We start from the raw sequence: 24,161 nt of genomic DNA, 5'->3' as shown, positions 1-24,161 counted from the left end.
TAGAAAGACTATGAAGAAAGACTAGATCCAGCAAAGGACAGAGGATAGTTGAGAAGCACGGTAAACGCTGAGGACTGTAGGAGAACCACATCTGGAAAGGTTGGATAAGATCGTCATGTGCAAGGTGTTTACAGATCAGGCTGAGTTGTCTCTATTTAATGTCACGGCAAATGAAGGTTGTTCAAGAGAGAAATAATATTTTAGATGTACTTAGTAAAAACAAGGCTAGAACATAAGAGAATGGATTCAGAGAAAGAAATTGGGAATGCATTTTAATAGTCAACCTAGAAACCATGATTTCTGCAACTAGGAGTCTCTGAAGGAGCTGAGAGTAAATGAGGCTTTCTATGCAGAGTTAAATAGAATTGGGCATGTGTGAGTGAAAGTGATGAATACAATAAGGGATAGCACCATCCACTATTTGAGCTTGGAGGAAGGTAGTGGTGCCATTCCCAGCAAGGAGGGAAACCTAAGAGGCACTTATTAGCTGGGGATCATGAAAAGTTTCATTTTCTTTGAGTTCAGTTGTGGTGTTGGCCAGTCATGAAATTGCAAATGTCTAGAAAGAAGCAAGACAGAGAAGGCAAGATGTCTGGAAAAGTTTAGAATTGATGTGTATTGAGTTAATGGACAAAACTGGGAGAGTTGAGGCATCACTTTCTTTTTTTTTTTGGCTGCGTTGGGTCTTCATGGCTGTGCATGGGCTTTCTCTAGTTGTGGAGAGCAGGGGCTTCGTTGTGGTACGTGGGCTTCTCATTGTGGTGGCTTCTCTTGTTGTGGAGCATAGGCTCTAGGCGTGCGGGCTTCAGTAGTTGTGGCTCGCGGGCTCTAGAGCGCAGACTCAGTAGTTGTGGCGCACAGGCTTAGTTGCTCTGTGGCATGTGGGATCTTCCCAGGCTTGAACCCGTGTCCCCTGCATTGGCAGGTAGATTCTTAAACACTGCGCCAACAGGGAAGTCCTGAGACAACATCACTTTTAATGATGGCAATAATAGTTAGTATTTCCTAACACTTACCACATGCTGGGTCCTATTAAGTAATTTCACATGTATAGCACATTCAATCCCTACAACACCTCTCTGAGGTAGGTGCTCTTATTTTAAATCTCCTGTATAGATAGAGCAGAGAGGGGTTAAGTGCTGCCCAAGGTCATAAACTGAGTGAGTGGCAGGGCTAGAGCATGAATCCCAACTTGCCTGAGTCAGATCCACTTGAATGAGGATTTACATTTATGGCACAAAGAGAGCACCTATAATGTCCCATCAGTTGTACTAAGCACAAATAGTAACACATTTCACCTCCTCAGCAAATCTGTGAGGAGGGCACTATTATTATTCCCATTTTACAGAAGGGATAATTGAAGGATAGAAAGTCAAGGTCCCAGAGCTAGTAAGTGGGGAAATCAGGATTCATACTCAAGCATTTGGGTTCCAGAGACTGTGTTGTTAACCACTATGTCATTCTACCTTTTGAAAATGGCCTTCTAAACTCAGTACTCTCTGATTCCAGAACCTATGCATTATATTGCTCAACAAGTATCTGCCAACATGCTCAGACAGAGTCAAAGTTACACGTGAGCCATGCACTTATGCAGAGCAGAGATAAAACAGTGTTCCTCTAAGCGTGGCCCTCTGCTCTTCCAACAATCTGTTTTCCTTAAGTGTGGACGAATACACGAGTTACCCTGTTGCCTTTGGAAATGGTAATGACGATGAAGAGGAAAGTATAATATCTGTTCTGTTTGCCTAGCCACTATAAGTAATGTAGGCAATCATATTCCAAATAATGAAGAATAAAAATGTATTATCTTGAGTTTCAAATTGTAGACTCCATCCTATACTTACATAGAAACTTAGATTCCAAAGGAACCATAAATATCAGGACCAACCGTCCATCTAAAGCAGATGTGTCCACTGTAGCAGAGTCATTGAACAAATGGGAGTTCTTGTCTGTGTGGCTACGATTTTGATCTTTTGAACATGTTGGTATTACGGGCTGGCATTTGTATAGCTCTTTATACTCACTGAATTGGAGCTATAGACACAAGTTTTTAAGAGCTATTAGTTTGGGGAGACCTTCAAGATGGCAGTGGAGTAAGACGTGGAGATCGCCTTCCTCCCCACAAATACGTCAGAAATACATCTACATGTGGAACAACTCCTACAGAACACCTATTGAATGCTGGCAGAAGACTTCCTGAAATGCAAGAAACTCCCCACGTACCTGGCTAGGGCAAAAGAAAAAAGAAAAAACAGAGACAAAAGAATAGGGACGGGACCTGCACCAGTGGGAGGGAGCTGTGAAGGAGGAAAGGTTTCCACACACTAGAAGCCCCTTCGCGGGCAGAGACTGCGGGTGGCGGAGGGGGGAAGGTTCGGAGCCGCAGAGGAGAGCGCAGCAACAGGGGTGCGGAGGGCAAAGCAGAGAGATTCCTGCACAGAGGATTGGTGCCAACCAGCACTCACCAGCCCGAGGCTTGTCTGCTCACCCGCCGGGGAGTGCGGGGGCTGGGAGAGGCTCGGGCTTCGGAGGTCGGATCGCAGGGAGAGGACTGGGGCTGGCGGCATGAACACAGCCTAAAGGGGGCTAGTGCACCACAGCTAGCCAGGAGGGAGTCCGGGAAAAACTCTGGAGCTGCCTAAGAGGCAAGAGACCATTGTTTTGGGGTGCTCGAGGAGAGGGGATTAAGAATGCCGCCTAAACGAGCTCCAGGGACGGTGCGAGCCGTGGCTATCAGCACGGACCCCAGAGACGGGCATGAGACGCTAAGGCCGCTGCTGCCGCCACCAAGAAGCCTGTGTGAGAGCACAGGTCACTATCCACACCTCCTCTCCCAGGAGCCTGTGCAGCCCGCCACTGCCAGGGTCCCGTGATCCAGGGACAACCTCCCCAGGAGAACGCACGGCGTGCCTCAGGCTGGTGCAACGTCACGCCGGCCTCTGCCAACGCAGGCTCGCCCCGCATCCATACTCCTCCCTCCCCCTGCCCAGCCTGAGTGAGCCAGAGACCCCGAAGCAGCTGCTCCTTTAACCCCCTCCTGTCTCAGCGGGAACAGACGCCCTCAGGCGACCTACACACAGTGGCGGGGCCAAATCCAAAGCTGAACCCCAGGAGCTGTGCGAACAAAGAAGAGAAAGTGAAATCTCTCCAGCAGTCTCAGAAGCAGAGGATTAAATCTCCACAATCAACTTGCTGTACCCTGCATCTCTGGAATACCGGAATAGACAATGAATCATCCCAAAATTGAGGCGGTGGAATTTGGGAGCAACTGTAGACGTATGTGCATGCTTCTTTGTGTGAGTTTGTCTGTATAGCTTTTCTTTTACCATTTGTCCTAGGGTTCTGTCTGTCTGTCTGTTTGTTTCTGGTTTTGCTTTTTTTTTAGTATAGCTTTTAGCACATGTTATCATTGGTGGATTTGTTTTTTGATTTGGTAGCTCTCTTCTTTCTTTCTTTTTTATTTATTACATTTAAACTTTTAACAATTTTTTAATAACTTTATTATTTTTCTTTCTTTCTTTCCTCCTTCCTCCCTCCCTCCCCCCCTCTTTCCTTCTTTCTTTCTTTCTTTCTTTTCTTTTCTTTTCTTTCTTATTTCCTCCCTTTTTTCTGACCTGTGTGGCTGACAGGGTCTTGGTGCTCCAGCCGGGTGTCACGCCTGTGCCTCTGAGGTGGAACAGCCTAGTTCACGACATTGGTCCACCAGACACCTCCCAGCTCCACATAATATCAAACAGTGAAAGCTCTACCAGAGATCTCCATCTGAACGCTAAGACCCAGCTCCACTCAATGACCAGCAAGCTACAGTGCTGGACACCCTATGCCAAACAACTAGCAAGACAGGATCATAACCCCACCCATTAGCAGAGAGGCTGCCTAAAATCATAATAAGGTCACGAACACCCCAAAACACACCACCTGATGTGGTGCTGCCCACAAGAAAGACAAGATCCAGCCTTATCCACCAGAACACAGGCACTAGTCTCCTCCACCAGGAAGCCTACACAACCCACGGAACCAACCTTACCCACTGGGGGCAGACACCAAAACAATGGGAACTATAAACCTGCAGCCTGTGAAAAGGAAACCCCAAACACAGTAAGTTACGCAAAATGAGAAGACAGAGAAAAACACAGCAGATGAAGGAGCAAGGTAAAACCCCGGCACACCAAACAAATGAAGAGGAAATAAGCAGTCTACCTGAAAAAGAATTCAGAGTAACGATAGTAAAGATGATACAAAATCTTGGAAAAAGAATGGAGAAAACACAAGAAACGTTTAACAAGGATCTAGAAGAACTAAAGTGCAAACAAACAATGATGAACAACACAATAAATAAAATTAAAAATTCTCAAGAAGGAATCAATAGCAGAATAACTGAGACAGAAGAATGGATAAGTGACCTGGAAGAAAAAGTAGTGGAAATAACTACTGCAGAGCAGAATAAAGAAAAAAGAATGAAAAGAACTGAGGACAGTCTAGGAGACCTCTGGGACAACATTAAATGCACCAACATTCTAATGATAGGGGTCCCAGAAGAAGCAGAGTATAAGAAAGGGACTGAGAAAATATTTGAAGAGATTATAGTTGAAAACTTCCCTAATATGAGAAAGGAAATAGTTAATCAAGTCAAGGAAGCACAGAGAGTCCCATACAGGATAAATCCAAGGAGAAACAGGACAACACACATATTAATCAAATTATCAAAAATTAAATACAAAGAAAAAATATTAAAAGCAGCAAGGGAAAAACAACAAATAACACAAAAGGGAATCCTCATAAGGTTAACAGCTGATCTTTCAACAGAAACCTTGCAAGCCAGAAGGGAGTGGCAGGACATATTTAAAGTGATGAAGGAGAAAAACCTACAACCAAAATTACTCTACCCAGGAAGGATCTCATTCAGATTTGATGGAGAAATTAAAACCTTTACAGACAAGCAAAAGCTAAGAGAATTTAGCACCACCAAACCAGCTTTAAAACAAATGCTAAAGGAACTTCTCTGGGCAGGAAACACAAGAGAAGGAAAAGGCCTACAATAACAAACCCAAAACAATTAAGAAAATGGTAATAGCAACATACATATCGGTAACTACCTTAAATGTAAACGGACTAAATGCTCCAACCAAAAGACATAGATCGGCTGAATCGATACAAAAACAAGACCCATATATATGCTGTCTACAAGAGACCCACTTCACACCTACGGACACATACAGACTGAAAGTGAGGGGATGGAAAAAGATATTCCATGCAAATGGAAATCAAAAGAAAGCTGGAGCAGCAATTCTCATATCAGCCAAAATAGACTTTAAAACAAAGAGTATTACAAGAGACAAAGAGGGACACTACAGAATGATCAAGGGATCAATCCAACAAGAAGATATAACAATTGTAAATATTTATGCACCCAACATAGGAGCACATCAATACATAAGGCAAATGCGAACAGCCATGAAAGGGGAAATCGATAGTAACACAACCATAGTAGGGGACTTTAACACCCCACTTTCACCAATGGACAGATCATCCAAAATGAAAATAAATAAGGAAACACAAGCTTTAAATGATACATTAAACTACATGGACTCAATTGATATTTATAGGACATTCCATCCAAAAACAACAGCATACACATTCTTCTCAAGTGCTCATGGAACATTCTCCAGGATAGATCATATCTTGGGTCACAAATCAAGCCTTGGTAAATTTACGAAAATTGAAATCGTATCAAGTATCTTTTCTGACCACAGTGCTATGAGACTACATATCAATTACAGGAAAAAAATCTGTAAAAAAATACAAACAGATGAAGGCTAAACAATACACTACTAAATAATCAAGAGATCACTGAAGAAATCAAAGACGAAATCAAAAAATACCTAGAAAAAAAGGATGAAAACACGACGACCCAAAACCAATGGGATGCAGCAAAGCAGTTCTAAGAGGGAAGTTTACAGCAATACAATCCTACATTAAGAAAGAAGAAACATCTCAAATAAAGAACCTGAACTTACACCTAAAGCAATTAGAGAAAGAAGAAACAAAAAAAAACCCCCCAAAGTTAGCAGAAGGAAAGAAATCATAAAGATCAGATCAGAAATTAATGAAAAAGAAATGAAAGAAACTATAGCAAAGATCAATAAAACTAAAAGCTGGTTCTTTGAGAACATAAACAAAATTGATAAACCATTAGCCAGACTCATCAAGAAAAACAGAGAGAAGACTGAAATCAATAGAATTAGAAATGAAAAACGAGAAGTAACAATTGACAGTGCAGAAATACAAAGGATCATGAGAGATTACTACAAGCAACTATATGCCAATAAAATGGACAACCAGGAAGAAATGGACAAATTCTTAGAAATGCACAAACTTCCGCGACTGAACCAAAAAGAAATAGAAAATATGAACAGACCAATCACAAGCACTGAAATTGAAACTGTGATTTAAAATCTTCCAACAAACAAAAGCCCATGACCAGATGGCTTCACAGGCAAATTCTATCAAACATTTAGAGAAAAGCTAACACCTATCCTTCTCAAACTCTTCCAAAATATAGCAAAGGTAGGAACACTCCTAAACTCATTCTATGAGGCCACGATCACCCTGATACCAAAACCACAAAGATGTCACAAGGAAAGAAAACTACAGACCAATATCACTGATGGACACAGATGCAAAAATCCTCAACAAAATACTAGCAAATAGAATCCAGCAGCACATTAAAAGGATCATACACCATGATCAAGTGGGATTTATCCCAGGAATGCAAGGATTCTTCAATATATGCAAATCAATCAATGTGATACACCATATTAACAAATCAAAGGAGAAAAACCATATGATCATCTCAAAAGATGCAGAGAAAGCTTTCGACAAACTTCAACACCCATTTATGATAAAAACCCTCCAGAAAGTAGGCATAGAGGGAACTTTCCTCAACATAATAAAGGCCATATATGACAAAGCCACAGCCAACATCGTCCTCAATGGTGAAAAACTGAAAGCATTTCCACTAATATCAGGAACAAGACAAGGTTTCCCACTCTCACTAGTATTATTCAACATAGTTTTGTAAGTTTTAGCCACAGCAATCAGAGAAGAAAAAGAAATAAGAGGAATCCAAATTGGAAAAGAGGAAGTAAAGCTGTCACTGTTTGCAGATGACATGATACTATACATAGAGAATCCTAAAGATGCTACCAGAAAACTACTAGAGCTAATCAATGAATTTAGTCAAGTAGCACAATCGAAAATTAATGCACAGAAATCTCTTGCATTCCTATACACTAATGATGAAATATCTGAACGTGAGATTAAGAAAACACTCCCATTTACCACTGCAACAGAAAGAATAAAATATCTAGGAATAAACCTACCTCAGGAGACAAAAGACGTTTATGCAGAAATTTATGACACTGATGAAAGAAAGTAAAGATGATACGAATAGATGGAGAGATATACCATGTTCTTGGATTGGAAGAATCAACATTGTGAAAATGACTCTACTACCCAAAGCAATCTACAGATTCAATGCAATTCCTACCAAACTACCACTGGAATTTTTCACAGAACTAGAACAAAAAATTTCACAATTTGTATGGAAACACAAAAGACCCCGAATAGCCAAAGCAATCTTGAGAAAGAAAAATGGAGCTGGAGGAATCAGGCTCCCTGACTTCAGACTATATTACAAAGCTACAGTAATCAAGACAGTATTGTACTGGCACAAAAACAGAAATATAGCTCAATGGAACAGGATAGAAAGCCCAGAGATAAATCCACGCACCTATGGTCACCTTATCTTTGATAAAGGAGGCAAGAATATACAATGGAGAAAGACAGCCTTTTCAATAAGTGGTGCTGGGAAAACAGGACAGCTACATGTAAAAGAATGAAATTAGAACACTCCCTAAAACCATACACAAAAATAAACTCACAATGGATTAAAGACCTAAATGTAAGGCCAGACACTCTAATAGTCTTAGGGGAAAACACAGGCAGAACACCCTATGACATAAATCACAGCAAGATCCTTTTTGACCCACCTCCTAGAGAAATGGAAATAAAAACAAAAATAAACAAATGTAACCTAATGAAATTTCAAAGCTTTTGCACAGCAAAGGAAACCATAAACAAGACGAAAAGACAACCCTCAGAATGGGAGAAAATATTTACAAGTGAAGCAACTGACAAAGGATTAATCTCCAATATTTACAAGCAGCTCATGCAGCTCAATGTCAAAAAAAAACAAAAAACCCAATCCAAAAGTGGCAGAACACCTAAATAGGCCTTTCTCCAAAGAAGATATACAAATTGCCAACAAACACATGGAAGAATGCTCAACATCATTAATCATTAGAGAAATGCAAATCAATACAAAATGAGATATCGTCTCACACCAGTCAGAATGGCCATCATCAAAAAATCTACGAACAATAAATGCTGGAGAGGGTGTGGAGAAAAGGGAACCCTCTTGCACTGTTGGTGGGAATGTAAATTGATACAGCCACTATGGAGAACAGTATGGAGGTTCCTTGAAAAACTAAAAATAGAACTACCATACGACCCAGCTATCCCACTACTGGGCATATACCCTGAGAAAACCATAATTCAAAAAGAATCGTGGGCTTCCCTGGTGGCGCAGTGGTTGGAAGTCCGCCTGCCAGTGCAGGGGATGCGGGTTCGTGCCCCGGTCCAGGAGGATCCCACATGCCACAGAGCGGCTGGGCCTGTGAGCCACGGCCGCTTAAGCCTGCGCGTCCAGAGCCTGTGCTCCGCAATGGGAGAGGCCACAGCAGTGAGAGGCCCGTGTACCGCAAAATAAATAAATAAAAAGAGTCGTGTACCAAAATATTCATTGCAGCTCTATTTACAATAGCCAGGACATGGAAGCAACCTAAGTGTCCATCAACAGATGAATGGATAAAGAAGATGTGGTACATATGTACAATGGAATATTACTCAGCCATAAAGAGAAACAAAAGTGAGTTATTTGTAGTGAGGTGGATGGACTTAGAGTCTGTCATACAGAGTGAAGTAAGTCAGAAAGAGAAAAACAAGTACCGTATGCTAACTCATATATATCGAATCTAAAAAGAAAAAATAGTGGTCATGAAGAACCTAGGGACAAGACAGGAATGAAGACACAGACCTATTAGAGAATGGACTTGAGGATATGGGGAGGGGGAAGGGTAAGCTGGGACAAAGTGAGAGAGTGGCATGGACATATATACACTACCAAACGTGAAGTGGATGGCTGGTGGGAAGCAGCCGCATAGCACAGGGAGATCAGGTTGGTGCTTTGTGACCTCCTAGAGGGGTGGATTAAGGAGGGTGGGAGGGAGGGAGACGCAAGAAGGAAGAGATATGGGAACATATAAAGAAAGAAAAATTTAAAAAAATTAAAAAGAGCACTATTTCTGGAAATTGTTAGGGTTAATTTTCAGATTTCATGGAATTAAAGACTGAAGGGGTGGTGAAGAATTGGTGGGAAACTTAGTTCAGAAGTGTGGGTGTAAATGGAAGCAGAACCAAAGCACAAGAGCTTCAGTAATTGAAATGGTAAGAGACATTTTATACAAGGGAATCATCTGAAGATATTTGTCAGCAGGGGGAAGAGGATCTCTTAGAGTGAGAACTGAAGATGTGGGATTGAGGGAGCAGGGGAAGCAAGAAAGGATGGAGTCAAGGAGGAACATGGAGTGATAAATCTTGGGAGAAGCAATGCTTCTTCACCTGAGCATGAGAGGGTAGTGGTGGGTAAAAAAGGGAAAAGATTAAAAGAGATTGTAATTTGGAGAGAAGGACAATTTTAAAGAATCCACATTGATAGCATAGACTGTTAAATTTATTTTTCTTATTTTTACAGATAACATTTTCCTGTGTAGTGCCCAGTTTGCTCTGCATTCTCTTAGCAAACAGGATAAATAAATAAAAACTACCTAAATAATGCATGTGTATGTACCAGCAGTTACTGCATGTTTATTTCTACTGGCAGTCTATTCTGATTTGTGCAGAGTTTCAGGAAGTACTCATAGGTAAGCATCTAGGATCCTTAGGCACAGACACAAAAGTAACTTAGCCTGGATTTTTGTATTCTTCCTCACTCTTCTTACTTTATCTAATTCACAGCATCATCTTGTGTCTGCAGAAATATTGAAAGCTCCAAATTATTTTCTCAGCTGATTTTTTGATAGATTATCTGTAAATTGCCTGAGAGAATATTATAGTCTAAGAGTTTATGTTTTTTCAAGACATCCTAAGAATCTATAGTAGTTCAAGGCAACACTTGACAGCTAGTCTATTTTAGCTGTCAGGTGTGAAATGCTCCTTCTATACATTCTATTATTTAAAATGATCATGAGTTTTAAAGAAAATTAACTGCTACACTGAGCAATCTCCACAGATTCTTGGAATTGCCCGCAGGGAGTAATAAAGTATGCAGAAACAATTCACATTTGGGCTTTTGCACACAGTGAAGCCAAGGGTATTCAATGAAGTATGCAATCCTTTCTGAGTGTCTGTCCCGTCACTCTAGGGATAAGACACAACTGTTTTGAGGGTAATGTCAGAACAACTTACCATCACCAGTAAATGAACGTGGCCACATTGCTGGTACCCGAAGACTAATAATGGACAGTGACAAACATTTCACCAACTATGCCTTATACACAGACTTTCTCTGGGATCTAGAAGGTGTGATCACAGGGTATGAGCACTGCAGCTAGTGCCTATTTAGAAGGCTTCGGCCAAAAGTAAGTGCGCCATTATTTTTTCTCCTGGAACAAAATCTCCATGAATTTAAGCACCCATTTTCTAAAACAGTAGGATTGTTTTAAGTCCACCCCAAAATAAGTGAGATTTTTAAATTATTATTTTATCTCATTGTTTCATCCATTTTGACACAAAATCTTATAAGCAAAGCCTATCTCTAACAAGGGAAGTAACCTATTTTCATCATTATCATCATCATCCTCACAGATAGCAATTAATGATCACTTACTATGCACCAGTCACTTATGCACTCTTTTTTATCTTACTTCATCTTCCCCAAATTTCAATTAGGTAATTTTATTATCACTATTCACATTGAAAAAAATAAGACTACTAAGCACAAAGATGTTAAGCAATTTACCCAAGCTTTTAAGTCATGATGGGAACCCAGTCCATCTGAAACCAGTTTCCCTGTTATCAGCCACTACCCTGTGAGGACTTTCGTAATTCTACCATGTATTCATTGCTAATTTGTTTTTAACAAAAACTACACTGATGTTAGTATCCATCAACATTCCATTGCAGCAAGTGATATCCAATAAGATTCCATTTCACCAAGGGGCCTCCAATAAAAAAGAGTCAATCATTTTATCCTGAATTAAGTTTTCATATATATACCACAAGAAGGCATGTTTTCCTTTTTCAAAGGTTTGTGTCTTTATGTATTAACTGAGGATGAGGATGGTTTGGTTTGAAAGAAGATTAAATTGAGGATTCTATGATTAAGATTGTCTAAAGTTTTAATAACAAATTTAATTTTATACAGCTGTTTGGAACAAGGCTATCAGATATTTTACTTTTTAATTTAGAAAAGTAAGGCATGAACCTTGGTTAAAACAAGATTTGTGGGGCTTCCCTGGTGGCGCAGTGGTTGAGGGTCCGCCTGCCGACGCAGGGGACGCGGGTTCGTGCCCCAGTCCGGGAGGATCCCACATGCCGCGGAGCGGCTGGGCCCGTGGGCCATGGACACTGAGCCTGCGCGTCCAGAGCCTGTGCTCCGCAGTGGGAGGGGCCACAACGGTGAGAGGCCCGTGTACCGCAAAAAAAAACCCAAAAAACAAAAAAGATTTGTGGGTGACATTAAAAAAACTCTTAGGCACTATTACTTCTGATACTATGGTAGACAATAACGACAACTACAAAATCACATCTTTTGTTGTAGTGCTGCATTCAGAGGAAGTAAAGGAATCTCCAAACAGAATCCTCCCTCTTGCTCCAGGAAGGGGACAAAACCCTGCTGATACATGAAAAGTGAAGTCATCCTGAGGACAAGTGATTATATTAAAACTGGAACTCAAAAACTAAGTGTACAAGGAGCAAAGTGGGGGTGCAGGGGCTAAGCGCCCTTATTAGGTCAGAGACAGTGGGATGAACATATGACTGTCCCAGGGGCTCCTGAGAAGACAGCAGTTTTCAGATCTCCTGCAAATCCCACCATAAAAACAGATAGCAAAGGCCATGGACAATATTTATTACAAAATGGAGTGAACCCTAAAGTACTTGTGAATGGGGACAACTGGCCAGTCAAACACCCACCAGGTATCAGTGTTTGCAGAAGAGGAAGCAGGAAGAAACAATGGGGATTCTGAGATACCTGAAAATAGGGAACCCTACTAGAGCCAACAGATATTTTCTGAAAAGTGAGTCAGAACAACTTGAGATCATCAGTTGAAACTGGGAGGGACTTTGCCCAGTCATTAGCAGGTGAGCATAAAGTGTTCACCGTGAGGTCTGAGTGCTGATGCCATCAGGTACCCTATGACCTTGAGAAACTGATGAGCCAGTGTTGACTTTCAAGGCAGGACCCCTCAAATGGTAAGAAGCTGCTAGGAGTGGAATAAAAGTTGAGCAGGACAGGGACAATAGAGACAAAGAAAGATAAGGTCAGATAAAAATGAGGGAAAGAAAAATAAATAGGACCTCATAATCAAAGTCCCAAACACAAAAAGACCATCATGAGTAACAGTCTGAAAAAAGCAACAAACAACAAATTTATATCACAAAGTACTTCAAATACTGAGATTTTCTAATTCAAAATTTAATATATATGAAATGTTTTAAGAAATAGAATATAAATTTATAAGGACAAGCAATAGGAGATTGTGAAAATAACAAATAAGATTTGAAAAGTAATTTATAATAAAAATATAACATATAAAAGCTCACTGGATTAGTTAAAATAATATAGAGCTCAAGATATAATTAGTGAATATATATATTAGAACTGATTAAATTGTAATCAGAATAAATATGGCATCGAGACACAAGGAGATGAAAAATCTGAAAGAGATGTTAAGAGAGAACAAATAATATACATACATAACAGATTCCTAATCAGCAGTAGGAAATAAATTAAGACACCATATTTGAAGAAATAATGGCTATGAATCCCCCACATTGGTAAAAGAAAAAAAAATTGTGTCCTGGAAGCACTTCACAATAAAAAGAAGCTCTTGTTCCAATAAACTACAGTGAAACTGTAGCAGATAAAAGGCAAAGAGAAAATATATTTAAAGAAGCCAACTCTGTTTACAATAGCCCGGAGATGGAAACAACCTAAGTGTCCATCATCGGATGAATAGATAAAGAAGATGTGGCACATATATACAATGGAATATTACTCAGCCATAAAAAGAAACGAAATTGAGCTATTTGTAATGAGGTGGATGGACCTAGAGTCTGCCATACAGAGTGAAGTAAGTCAGAAAGAGAAAGACAAATACCGTATGCTAACACATATATATGGAATTTAAGAAAAAAAAATGTCATGAAGAACCTAGGGGTAAGACAGGAATAAAGACACAGACCTACTAGAGAATGGACTTGAGGAAATGCAGAGGGGGAAGGGTAAGCTGTGACAAAACGAGAGAGTGGCATGGACATATATACACTACCAAACGTAAAATAGATAGCTAGTGGGAAGCAGCCGCATAGCACAGGGAGATCAGCTTGGTGGTTTGTGACCACCTAGAGGGGTGGGATAGGGAGGGTGGGAGGGAGGGAGACGCAAGAGGGAAGAGATATGGGAACATATGTATATGTATAACTGATTCACTTTGTTATAAAGCAGAAACTAACACACCATTGTAAAGCAATTATACTCCAATAAAGATGTAAAAAAAAGTTCTGATAAAATACTAACCAAAAGAAATCTGGAATAATTATAATATCAGACATACTACACTTAAAAAAAGATCCCTATAAGGAATACAGAAGTTATCATATAAAGATGAATGTTCAGTTCACCAGAAAGATATAATTAAACTAGTATAAAACTTACAAAACAGTTTTTAACATAAAAATTGAAAAAACTATAGGCATAAGCTGATAACTTTCCATCATAGTAGGGGATTTCAATACAGTTTATTCAACTATTGATACTTCAAATATTCAAAAAATTAATGAAGATACAGAGTATCTTCACACACAAACTTGACTCAACGGATATAGAATTGTGCTTCCAACTATTAGAAAATGCACATTATTCTCAATAATATATGGAATATTTACTAAAGCAGACAATATATTAGTTCATAAGATAAGAGCTCAACACATTTCAAAGAATACACCATTTTCTCTGACCAATACACAATTAAGTTAGAAGTTGATTAAAAGAGGATTATCTTTATAATTCCCATAGGTTTGGAAATTTTAAAGTATTTAAAATTCTAAAACTTCCATGTAATATAATAATTAAAAAATTACAATGGAATTAAAGAATGCTTAAAACTGAATGATAATACTATATATATACAAGCTTGGGAGATGCTGTTGAAGTAGCACTTAAAGGAAAATTTATTGCTTGCCATGTGTATAGAAAGGGTAGAGACTAATAAAATAAGCATACCTATTAAGATGTTTAAAAATGAACACAAAAATCTTAAATAAATCAGAATCAAAGCAAATATACATTAATAGAATAGATTAAAATGTATTTATTCACAAAGTACTATACTCTACAGCAGTGAAAATGAATGAACTATAACTACACAGAAACAATGATGAATCTGAGAAGCATAATATTAAGTAAAAAATCTCAGAATATGTCTTATAATATGAAATATATATGAACCGGTGATAAAATTAAGAAAAAAAATCAAAAGAATTGAAAAAAACACACCAAAATTCAGTGTTTTAGTTACCTCTGCCAGGAATCAAGAGATGGGATGGGGAGAGTCCAAAGGTAGAGTCACATTATTTTTAGTGTCTAGTTTTTAAATATACACATATATGTTATTTTGTTTATGTACAATATCAAATAATAAAATACTTTTAAAGAACAAACACTCATGGAACAATTTGAGTTTGTGGAGGAGAAAAGTAAATTCAAATTCTAACATTAATCTGTATGCAAAGTTAAATTACAGAAAAGGATAATCATCTCTCTTGTTAAATCTTCATTTCCTGAGGAATTATTTTAGAAATGGGAAGGTCCTTTTTTTTCTCTTTCTGTTTTTAAGTATATAATCAATCTCTTGGCTTAAACAATGAAAAAGGCAATTATAAAAATAATAATTTATTTAAATCAATGAAGATGTCTTTTTAAAAAAATGGTCAAACAATTTTTATAGACCACAGGGAGAGATTTAATAGTCTTAAAATTTAAGTGTCTGCAATTTAGTTTATTTGGGGGAAAATATTTTGGTCAACATTAGGCAAATCAATTCAATATATAACTGGCATGATTAACACTATTTAAACTAATTTTTAAAACTAAGCAAATAATGTTTCAAGACTTTTTCTACAGCTGCATCTTAATCAGACTATTACGTTTTCTCATGCACTGCTAGAAATGTGACTGGCATATGTTGTGTAGTAACAAAATTGATTCAATTATTTGAAAGTTAAAGTGTTGATATGCCACCATTAGTTAATTGCATATTATTTTTTATTAGCAACTTAAGTAGCCTGAGATAACATAAATAATATGATTTAGTCATGAATTAACTCTTATGGGACTTTTAGGTTGGATTTGATCTCTTTAGAAAAGATCATTATTTTAATTGTTTATAAAAGGAAATTACAGATAATATCAACATAAAGCAAAGCATACTCTTCCTGTGTTTAAGAATTTAAGAGAATTCATTCTTTTTGCCACTAGGTTATCATTTTATAATTCACTGACTCATTAATAGTTTCATGATTGTCTGAAAAAGTGAAATCTTCTTTCAAATGGCAAGAACATGCTTATTAGGAAATTCTGGCTTTCTAAAATTCTTAAAAAGTTTCACTCCTTGGACATACAATCAATAAAAAACAGGTTACGCTTTTTTTGTTGTTTTTTGTTTCTGCGGTACGCGGGCCTCTCACTGTTGTGGCCTCTCCCGTTGCGAAGCACAGGCTCTGGACACGCAGGCTCAGTGGCCATGGCTCACGGGCCCAGCCACTCCGCGGCATGTGGGATCTTCCCGGACCGGGGCACGAACCCGTAACCCCTCCATCGGCAGGCGAACTCTCAACCACTGCGCCACCAGGGAAGCCCAGGTTACGCTTTTATTAATGACAGGTGGTATACTTCGGTTATGTTTAATTATAATCTTTTAAAAGAAGTCCTTAACCTAAGATATACCAAACATGTAAATTAGGAAAAAGACTATTAGCCTTTACATCCATAGACATTTTAATTTTACCTGTGCTTATTTAAATTTTCAGACAAATTTCCAAGGTAGCTGAATTTGATATCTCAAATATCCATCATACTTTAATATTGATGCAAATTACTTATTAATTTACCATATTTATACAAGAAAAAAATGCAGAACCAAAAAAAATGAATGAGCATTTTAAAAGTTAGAAAGTATTAAAAAACAAATTGCAAATGTAAGCTACAAGGAAGTTGTCTAAAACATGGAAATCCTGACTAGTTCTCTGCTGGGTTTGTTTGAAGTTTTATTAAAAAGTAATTAATTTCTATAACAGATTAAATTTATCAGTATAGCCTTAAAAAGTTAAATTCATTATTTTAATAGCAAAATTAGATCTCAGGGAATTTATAATGATCCAAACCTGTCTATGCAGATAATTTTGGTGAGGTGCTAACAGTAAAATCCTCACTATTTGCTATCAGAGAAAAATATTACAGAAAAAGATGTCAAAGTTAAATTTCAGCACAGAATCATCTCAAGAAATGTTCTTACTACATCACTCATTTTAAAATACTCATTTTGAGGGGCAAGCCAACCTAGCTTTACTTAAATGTTGACTATTAGATACTAAGAACAAAAGAACTATGGATTCCTATAAAATCTTTTTCCTTGATACCCCAACACCCACTACGATAAATATATTGTCAGTGTCACAGCTACGTCAAGAGCCTTGAAAATCTTCTAGGTGCAAACCTTCCCTTGGCACCATTTGCTTTTTAATAATGTATTTTCTCATTTCTTTGTTTTATTTCATGTATTCCCTTTGGGCAAGTTCCTGGGGAATGATGTTTTAGGATGTACAAGGGTTTTTTTTTCAAAGAAAAAGTTTTCCAAAGACTTAAAATATTAATATCAATAAGAAATGGTTGCACTGTTTAAAATTCAAAAATATGAATATTTCTTTTGCTTTTAATTTTTAAGGTAATAGATCTTAAATATAATACAATCTTATGCCTCTTGATGTCTTCCTGCAAACTCCATGGAAAGGTAATTATTCATTATATATTTACCATATATACAAAGAAAAAATATAGAATGAAAATTAAATGACTATTTAGAAATAAAAAAGCTACATCCTTTGAAAAAGTAAATTCTACAAAAACAGGCATTGATTAATACATAATAGTCTGTGAATCATGAAAAATTTGATTTTGCAATGTAATTTTCACTGATGTAATAGAGAAATGTTATTGCATTGCTGATTCTTTTTTATCCCTATAATAAAACTCTAGGTATTTGAGAATCCAGTCCCATGGATGGTTTCAAGAATCTCAATCAGAGCAAGCCACGAGAATTCAGAAAGAGATACTGCCCCTCTCTTTTACATCAGTCTTTTCCCACATATTAACAACCTCACCCACCCCCACCAAAAAATCTGGTAATGAATTACATTCTCTGTGCATTCAGCACCAAAGCAGAAAAAATGACCTATCAGAGGTGGAGGACCTGGTCCTGTTCAGAAGACAAGAGATACAGGCACTAGAGTAGAGAATGTGGTTGGAAGGAAGCAATAGGCTCAAAGCAGGAACTATTTCTTGAGCCTCCTTTAGCTAAAGACAATAAGTAACTGAAAAATAAATAAGAAGTCTGACAAAAGAAAAATTATATAATGTTGGAAAAGGTTCAGGAAAAGAACAATGGTTCTTTAGTTTAAATGATCTTTAGTATGTTCGATTTAATAAGTACCTGAGGCAGTTTTTGATAGTTGCCTCTAAAAAGGCATGTCAAAAAATATGTGCTATAAAAATATAATTTTCATATACTTAGAAACCAACTTATTAAAATGTATCATTCCATGATGCCCTGGACATTTATATCTTATTATCCATAAGAAGCAATATACTTTCTTCCTCACACCTTTCTCTTTTCAGTTACTACTCTTATTCTTACTACTTCTATTACTACTATTCTTGTGAGATTAGACTTTCTGACAATTCCTTCACATTTCACTCCTTTATATAAAATAAGCCACTGCCTTCTGTGGCAATAAGTCTAAAGTTTTTTGGCTTGCAGGTTCTCTACCTCATAGTTTCACCCTACATGTCCTTACTTTTCACTACTTTCTAACACAAGCCAAAGCAATCTTAAGAAAGAAAAACTGAACTGGAGGAATCAGGCTCCCTGACTTCAGACTATACTACAAAGATACAGTAATCAAAGCAGTATGGTACCAGCACAAAAACAGAAATAGAGATCAATGGAACAAGATAGGAAGCCCAGAAATAAACCCACACACAAATGGTCAATTAATCTATGACAAAGGAAGCAAGAATATACAATGGAGAAAAGATAGTCCCTTCAATAAGTGGTGCTGGCAAAACTGGACAGCTACATGTAAAAGAATTAAATTAGAACACTCCCTAACACCATACACAAAAATAAACTCACAATGGATTAAAGACTTAAATGTAAGACCAGACACTCTAAAACTCTTAGAGGAAAACATACACAGAACACCCTATGACATAAATCACAAGTTCCTTTTTGACCCATCTCCTAGAGAAATGGAAATAAAAACAAAAATAAACAAATGGGACCTAATGAAACTTAAAAGTTTTTGTACAGCAAAGGAGACCATAAACAAGATGAAAAGACAACCCTCAGAATGGGAGAAAATATTTGCTAATGAAGCAACTGACAAAGGATTAATCTGCAAAATTTACAAGCAGTTCATGCAGCTCAATATCAAAAAAACAAACAACCCAATCCAAAAATGGGCAGAAGACCTAACTAGACATTTCTCCAAAGAAGATATACAGAGAGCCAACAAACACATGAAAGAATGCTCAACATCACTAATCATTAGAGAAATGCAAATCAAAACTACCTCACACTGGTCAGAATGGCCATCATCAAAAAGTCTACAAATAATAAATGATGGAAAGGGTGTGGAGAAAAGGGAACCCTCCCACACTGTTGGTAGGAATGTAAATTGATACAGCCACTATGGAGAACAGTATGGAGGTTCCTTAAAAAACTAAAAATAGAGCTACCATATGACCCAGCAATCCTACTCCTTGTCATATATCTGGAGAAAAACATAATTCAAAAAGACACATGCACTCCAACGTTTATAGCAGCACTATTTACAATAGCCAAGACACTGAAAAAACCTAAGGGTCCATCGACAGAAAAATGGATAAAGAAGATGTGGTATATATATATACAATGGAATATTACTCAACCATAAAAAAGAATGAAATAATGCCATCTGCAGCAACATGGATGAACCCAGAGATTATCATACTAAGTGAAGTAAGCCAGACAGAGAAAGACAAATATCATACGATATTGCTTATATGTGGAATCTAAAAAAAGGATACAAATTAACTTATTTACAAAACAGAAATAGACTCACAGACATAGAAAACAAACTTATGGTTACCAAAGGAGAAAGAGGGAGGAGGAATAAATTAGGAGTTTGGTATTAAAATATACACACTACTATATATAAAATAGATAACCAACAAGGACCTACTGTATAGCACAGGGAACTCTACTCAATATTTTGAAATAACATATAATGGAAGAGAATGTAAAAAAAAAGTATATATATATATATGTGTTGAAGTGAATCACATTACTGTACACCTGAAACTAACAGAGCATTGTTAATCAACTATATTTTAAGAAAAATTTTTAAAAAACACAAGCCCCCAACTCCAGCCAACTCTTCCTTTGATCGCCTCTATATACTATGCTTGTTTGCCCACTGTGAAATAATAGAAAAATATATATATTAGTCTTTGCTCCTAGTTCCTGGTATAAAGCTCGTAAATCCCTTGGAATTTCCTGGGTGACAGGAGAGTCTTTTGTTCTAATTTGGCAATGCTTGGTGGGCCTCTAGATAGGGGTTTGTCATCAGAAAGACCAAGCCAGATTAGAAATGTGGCACTTTCAGCCTCACACCCCACCCTCCAGGAAGGGGAGAGTGCTAGAGATTGAGTTAAGGATCCATCATGCCTATGTGATGAAGCCTCCATAAAAGTCCCAGAAGTACGAGGTTCAAGAATCTTCTGAGTTGCTGAAGACATCTACATGCCAGAAGGATGGTGCACCCCAACTCCATAGGGACAGAAGCTCCTGTGCTCGGACCCTTCCAGGTGTCGTCCTGCGTATCTCTTCATCAGGCTGTTCATTTGTATCCTTTATCATATCTTTTATTATATAATAAACTGGTACACCTAAGTAAGCTTTCCCCTGAGTTCTGTGATCTGTTCTACCAAATAATTTAATACAAGGGAGGGATGTCATGGGAGAGTCTAACTTGTAGCCAAGTAGGACAGAAGTTGTGGATAACCGGGGGACCTACTATTTTTGACTGGCATCTGAATTTGAGGAGCAATCTCATGGGACTGAGTCCTTAACCTATGATATGCTAACTCCAGTTAGTATCAGACATGAATTGAATTGTAGGACATCTAGCTGGTGTCACAGAGAATTACTTGGTGTGAAAACAATCCTACTTGCATGGTGTCAGAAGTGTTAGGAGTGTGGTAGTAGCGTGAGAGTAATGGAGAAACACACAGGAGCAGTGAGTTTCTTTATACCCTCTTTTTCCAGTTATCCAATCCTAACCATTTTTAAATATAAATCCTGGAGTTACCTCCTATATGAAGTCTGTCCTGACTACCTTTGGCTGTAGGGGAAGAGTACGGAGTGGGATAGTTTCAGAGGGCTTTCCTGAGCATGAAATATAAGCTTTGCTCTTGAATCAGTGAGACAATTCTGTACCCTTGTAATTATTTTCCTTTTTTTAAACGCCTGAAGCAAGTCCATGTGGGGCTCTATTACTTGCAGTCAAAAAAATTTGAATGAGATATATGGCAAGTACCACCTTTACCAATTGCCTTGTATTGTCCTCAGTACTCACTAAATGTTGAACACAGCAGAAGCACTCAAGAAACACTGAGATCTGCTCTGCCCAATGCAGTAGCCACTGACCACCTGGGCTATAGGGAATTGAAATGTGACTAGTACAAATTGAAATGTGACTTAAGTGTAAAATACACACACAATTTCAAAGGCTCAATTAAAATTATGTAAATTATCAATATACTTCTATATTGATTACATAGTGAAATAATATTTGTATATAGACAAATAAAATTATTAAAATTGTTTTCGCCTGTTTCTTTTTACCCTTTAAGTGTGTCTACTTGAAAATTTAAAACTATGCATGTGGCTCACATGACGTTACATTATATAGCACTGATTTAAAATGATTTGTCTTCTTAAATCCAGAAACATGGGAAGGAAATTTGCTATTTCCCAGAATTTTAGAATTTATAGGGAAATTTATAGTTGTATCCTGTATAATTTGAGCTATCCATACCCAGATTGGCATTTCAGAGAGTATTTTCTGAGAGTTTGGTCTCTTTATGTTATATACAAGATTAGATCCATTCCTTACTATGTATTCTTCTCAGATATATAATTATAATTAAGCTAATGAGCATTAGAAAACAACAGCAAAGGAAACATTATTGCTCAACTATATGTGCTCTGTAGCAAATTTTTAGTGACTGAGGGTTTAAGGCAGAAGCAGGATTATTTATTCCATTCTACCTCAATCACTGAAAAGACATGTATTGAATGCAAGTCACTTTAATCTTCAGGTTCAAGAACATGTATTTCTGCTACAAGTTATTTCAAATAACGTAGTTTAGTTTTTTGAGTTTCAACATAAATAAGATGAAAAGTTATCAAATTCCTGTCAGAGGGTTTAGTATGAAATGACTCAATTTCTGAACACGTTAAAAAATAAATATTTCATGAATTTCAGCTTGAAATTCATACTGTGTGCCAAAGAGAATTTATCATCAATACAAGCAGTACTTACTTGATACTCTTGCAGGTTTTTCTGCTAAAAATAAAGAAAAAAAGTCTTGCTTAACTCAGGTAAAATGCAAAGAAATTATACATCAATAGGCTATATAAATGTATCTAATATCTTTAGACTTTCTTCCTTACTGTTCAGGAGTTGGTGAAGAAATGTAACTCTATTGCCTGATAACATGGATCTTTGTAAGCTGTGACAAAGTGAGAGAGAGGCATGGACATATACACACTACCAAATGTAAAATAGATAGCTAGTGGGAAGCAGCCGCATAGCACAGGGAGATCAGCTCGGTGCTTTGTGACCACCTAGAAGGGGTGGGATAGGGAGGGTGGGAGGGAGGGAGACGCAAGAGGGAAGAGATATGGGGACATATGTATATGTATAACTGATTCACTTTGTTATAAAGCAGAAACTAACACACCATTGTAAAGCAATTATACTCCAATAAAGATGTTAAAAAAAATGGATCTTTGAATAACTTAATTGCTTTTATGTGTTTCACAGCATATTTATGCTTTTTAAACACTCATTAAAATCAGCAGGATCTTTTTTAAATTGCTTTGGTTTAACTATAATTATACCTAACTCCAGTGAAATTGCTTTGTATGATGTAATTAATCTAAATATTTGCTATACAGTTTCCAAATTCCATAAAATATATTATTGAGAATTATTTTCCTTTCACAGATGAATAAAGACAAATAACTACCCATTAGACTATAAAATATAAATCTTAAAAAGCGACATGCAAAATCAGCTTAATTTTTCATAATCATTTATTTATTAGTTTCAATGAGGGATTATAATTCTTCAAATATGTTTTTCCATTAAACTGTATGAATGTAGGACAAAGATATAAAGTGGAATGATTGTCCCAAATACTATAGCAGACATTCTAACTTTCTGAAACAAAGAGGATTGGTAACATCTATATTCCATTAACATTAGTCTCATTTAAAGGGCTAGGTTTGAAAATATAATTTTTAAGGAATCTGCATAATATGTTTTACTTTGAGACTTGTAGAGTTTCTGATATAAACCTAAGAATTACAAATTTAGAAAAGTTAGGTTAATGCCAACAGGAAGGTTTATTTTTGTGGGGGGGATACTTATGTTTTCGGTGATATTACAGCAGCACAAGTATAAAATTGCAAAACAAAATAATTCAGAAAAATGCTTTAGTAAAGCTAATGTTATAATTTTTCCTTTAAAAATACTAGCGTTGGCTAAAGAGACAGGAACTTAGAAAGGAATAAAATAAACATTTATTGAGATGCAATGAACCATTCGTTGAGTGAAGGAATGAATAAGAATGTGCCTGTATTCTCAACCAGCTCTAGGTTGGACTTGTGCTTTCACATGTAACAATTTTTCCCTTCTGTGTATTCATAATATGAAGATCTTAGAAATAATGGACTCACAGAATAGAGTAAGAAAGGAGTATCCATCCAATGTCCAAATCCCTAGAATCCCTTGTGCAGCCCTCTAGTCTTAGCACTAATAGACCACTTCCTTGGGGACAAAGTGGGGTACATTTTATCTTTGGGCTGCTCTGATTGGTAGAAAGCTTTCCCTTATATTTGCCACAGTGTGGTAGGATAGTGAAATGTAATTGAATGGGCTTAAGTCTTTGATGTCACATCCACTTGGAGGCAATTCCTGTCTCTATTATGTAAACACTGAGATGTTAGACTTCCCTTCATCTAGCATTAACTCGGCTTTAAACTGGGAATGATAATTGGTCCTGTACTAAGGAGGAAATTGAGCTAATAATAGGAAAGGATATAGCTACAGGTATTCAAAATAATCAATTTCTTTTCATTCTTCTGGCTAAATATCTTAAAAGGTATCAAGTTTTGCAGAAAGTTGCAATATAAAAATTGTGTTCCTGTATC

The 24,161-nt window shown here is 37.2% G+C and overlaps 1 protein-coding gene across 1 annotated transcript in view; it reads right to left on the bottom strand.

The window, feature by feature from the left end:
* TRDN (triadin) overlaps positions 1-24,161 on the bottom strand; it is a 380,477-nt gene that overhangs the window by 6,462 nt on the left and 349,854 nt on the right. Inside the window, exon 38 of the mRNA XM_069541367.1 lies at positions 22,267-22,290. Coding sequence (XP_069397468.1) covers positions 22,267-22,290 — 24 coding nt within the window. The remainder of the gene's footprint in view (positions 1-22,266; positions 22,291-24,161) is intronic.

Source organism: Delphinus delphis, chromosome 14, assembly GCF_949987515.2.
Source record: "Delphinus delphis chromosome 14, mDelDel1.2, whole genome shotgun sequence".
Taxonomy (NCBI): Eukaryota; Metazoa; Chordata; class Mammalia; order Artiodactyla; family Delphinidae; genus Delphinus; species Delphinus delphis.
This window is presented reverse-complemented; position numbering and strand designations above follow the sequence as displayed.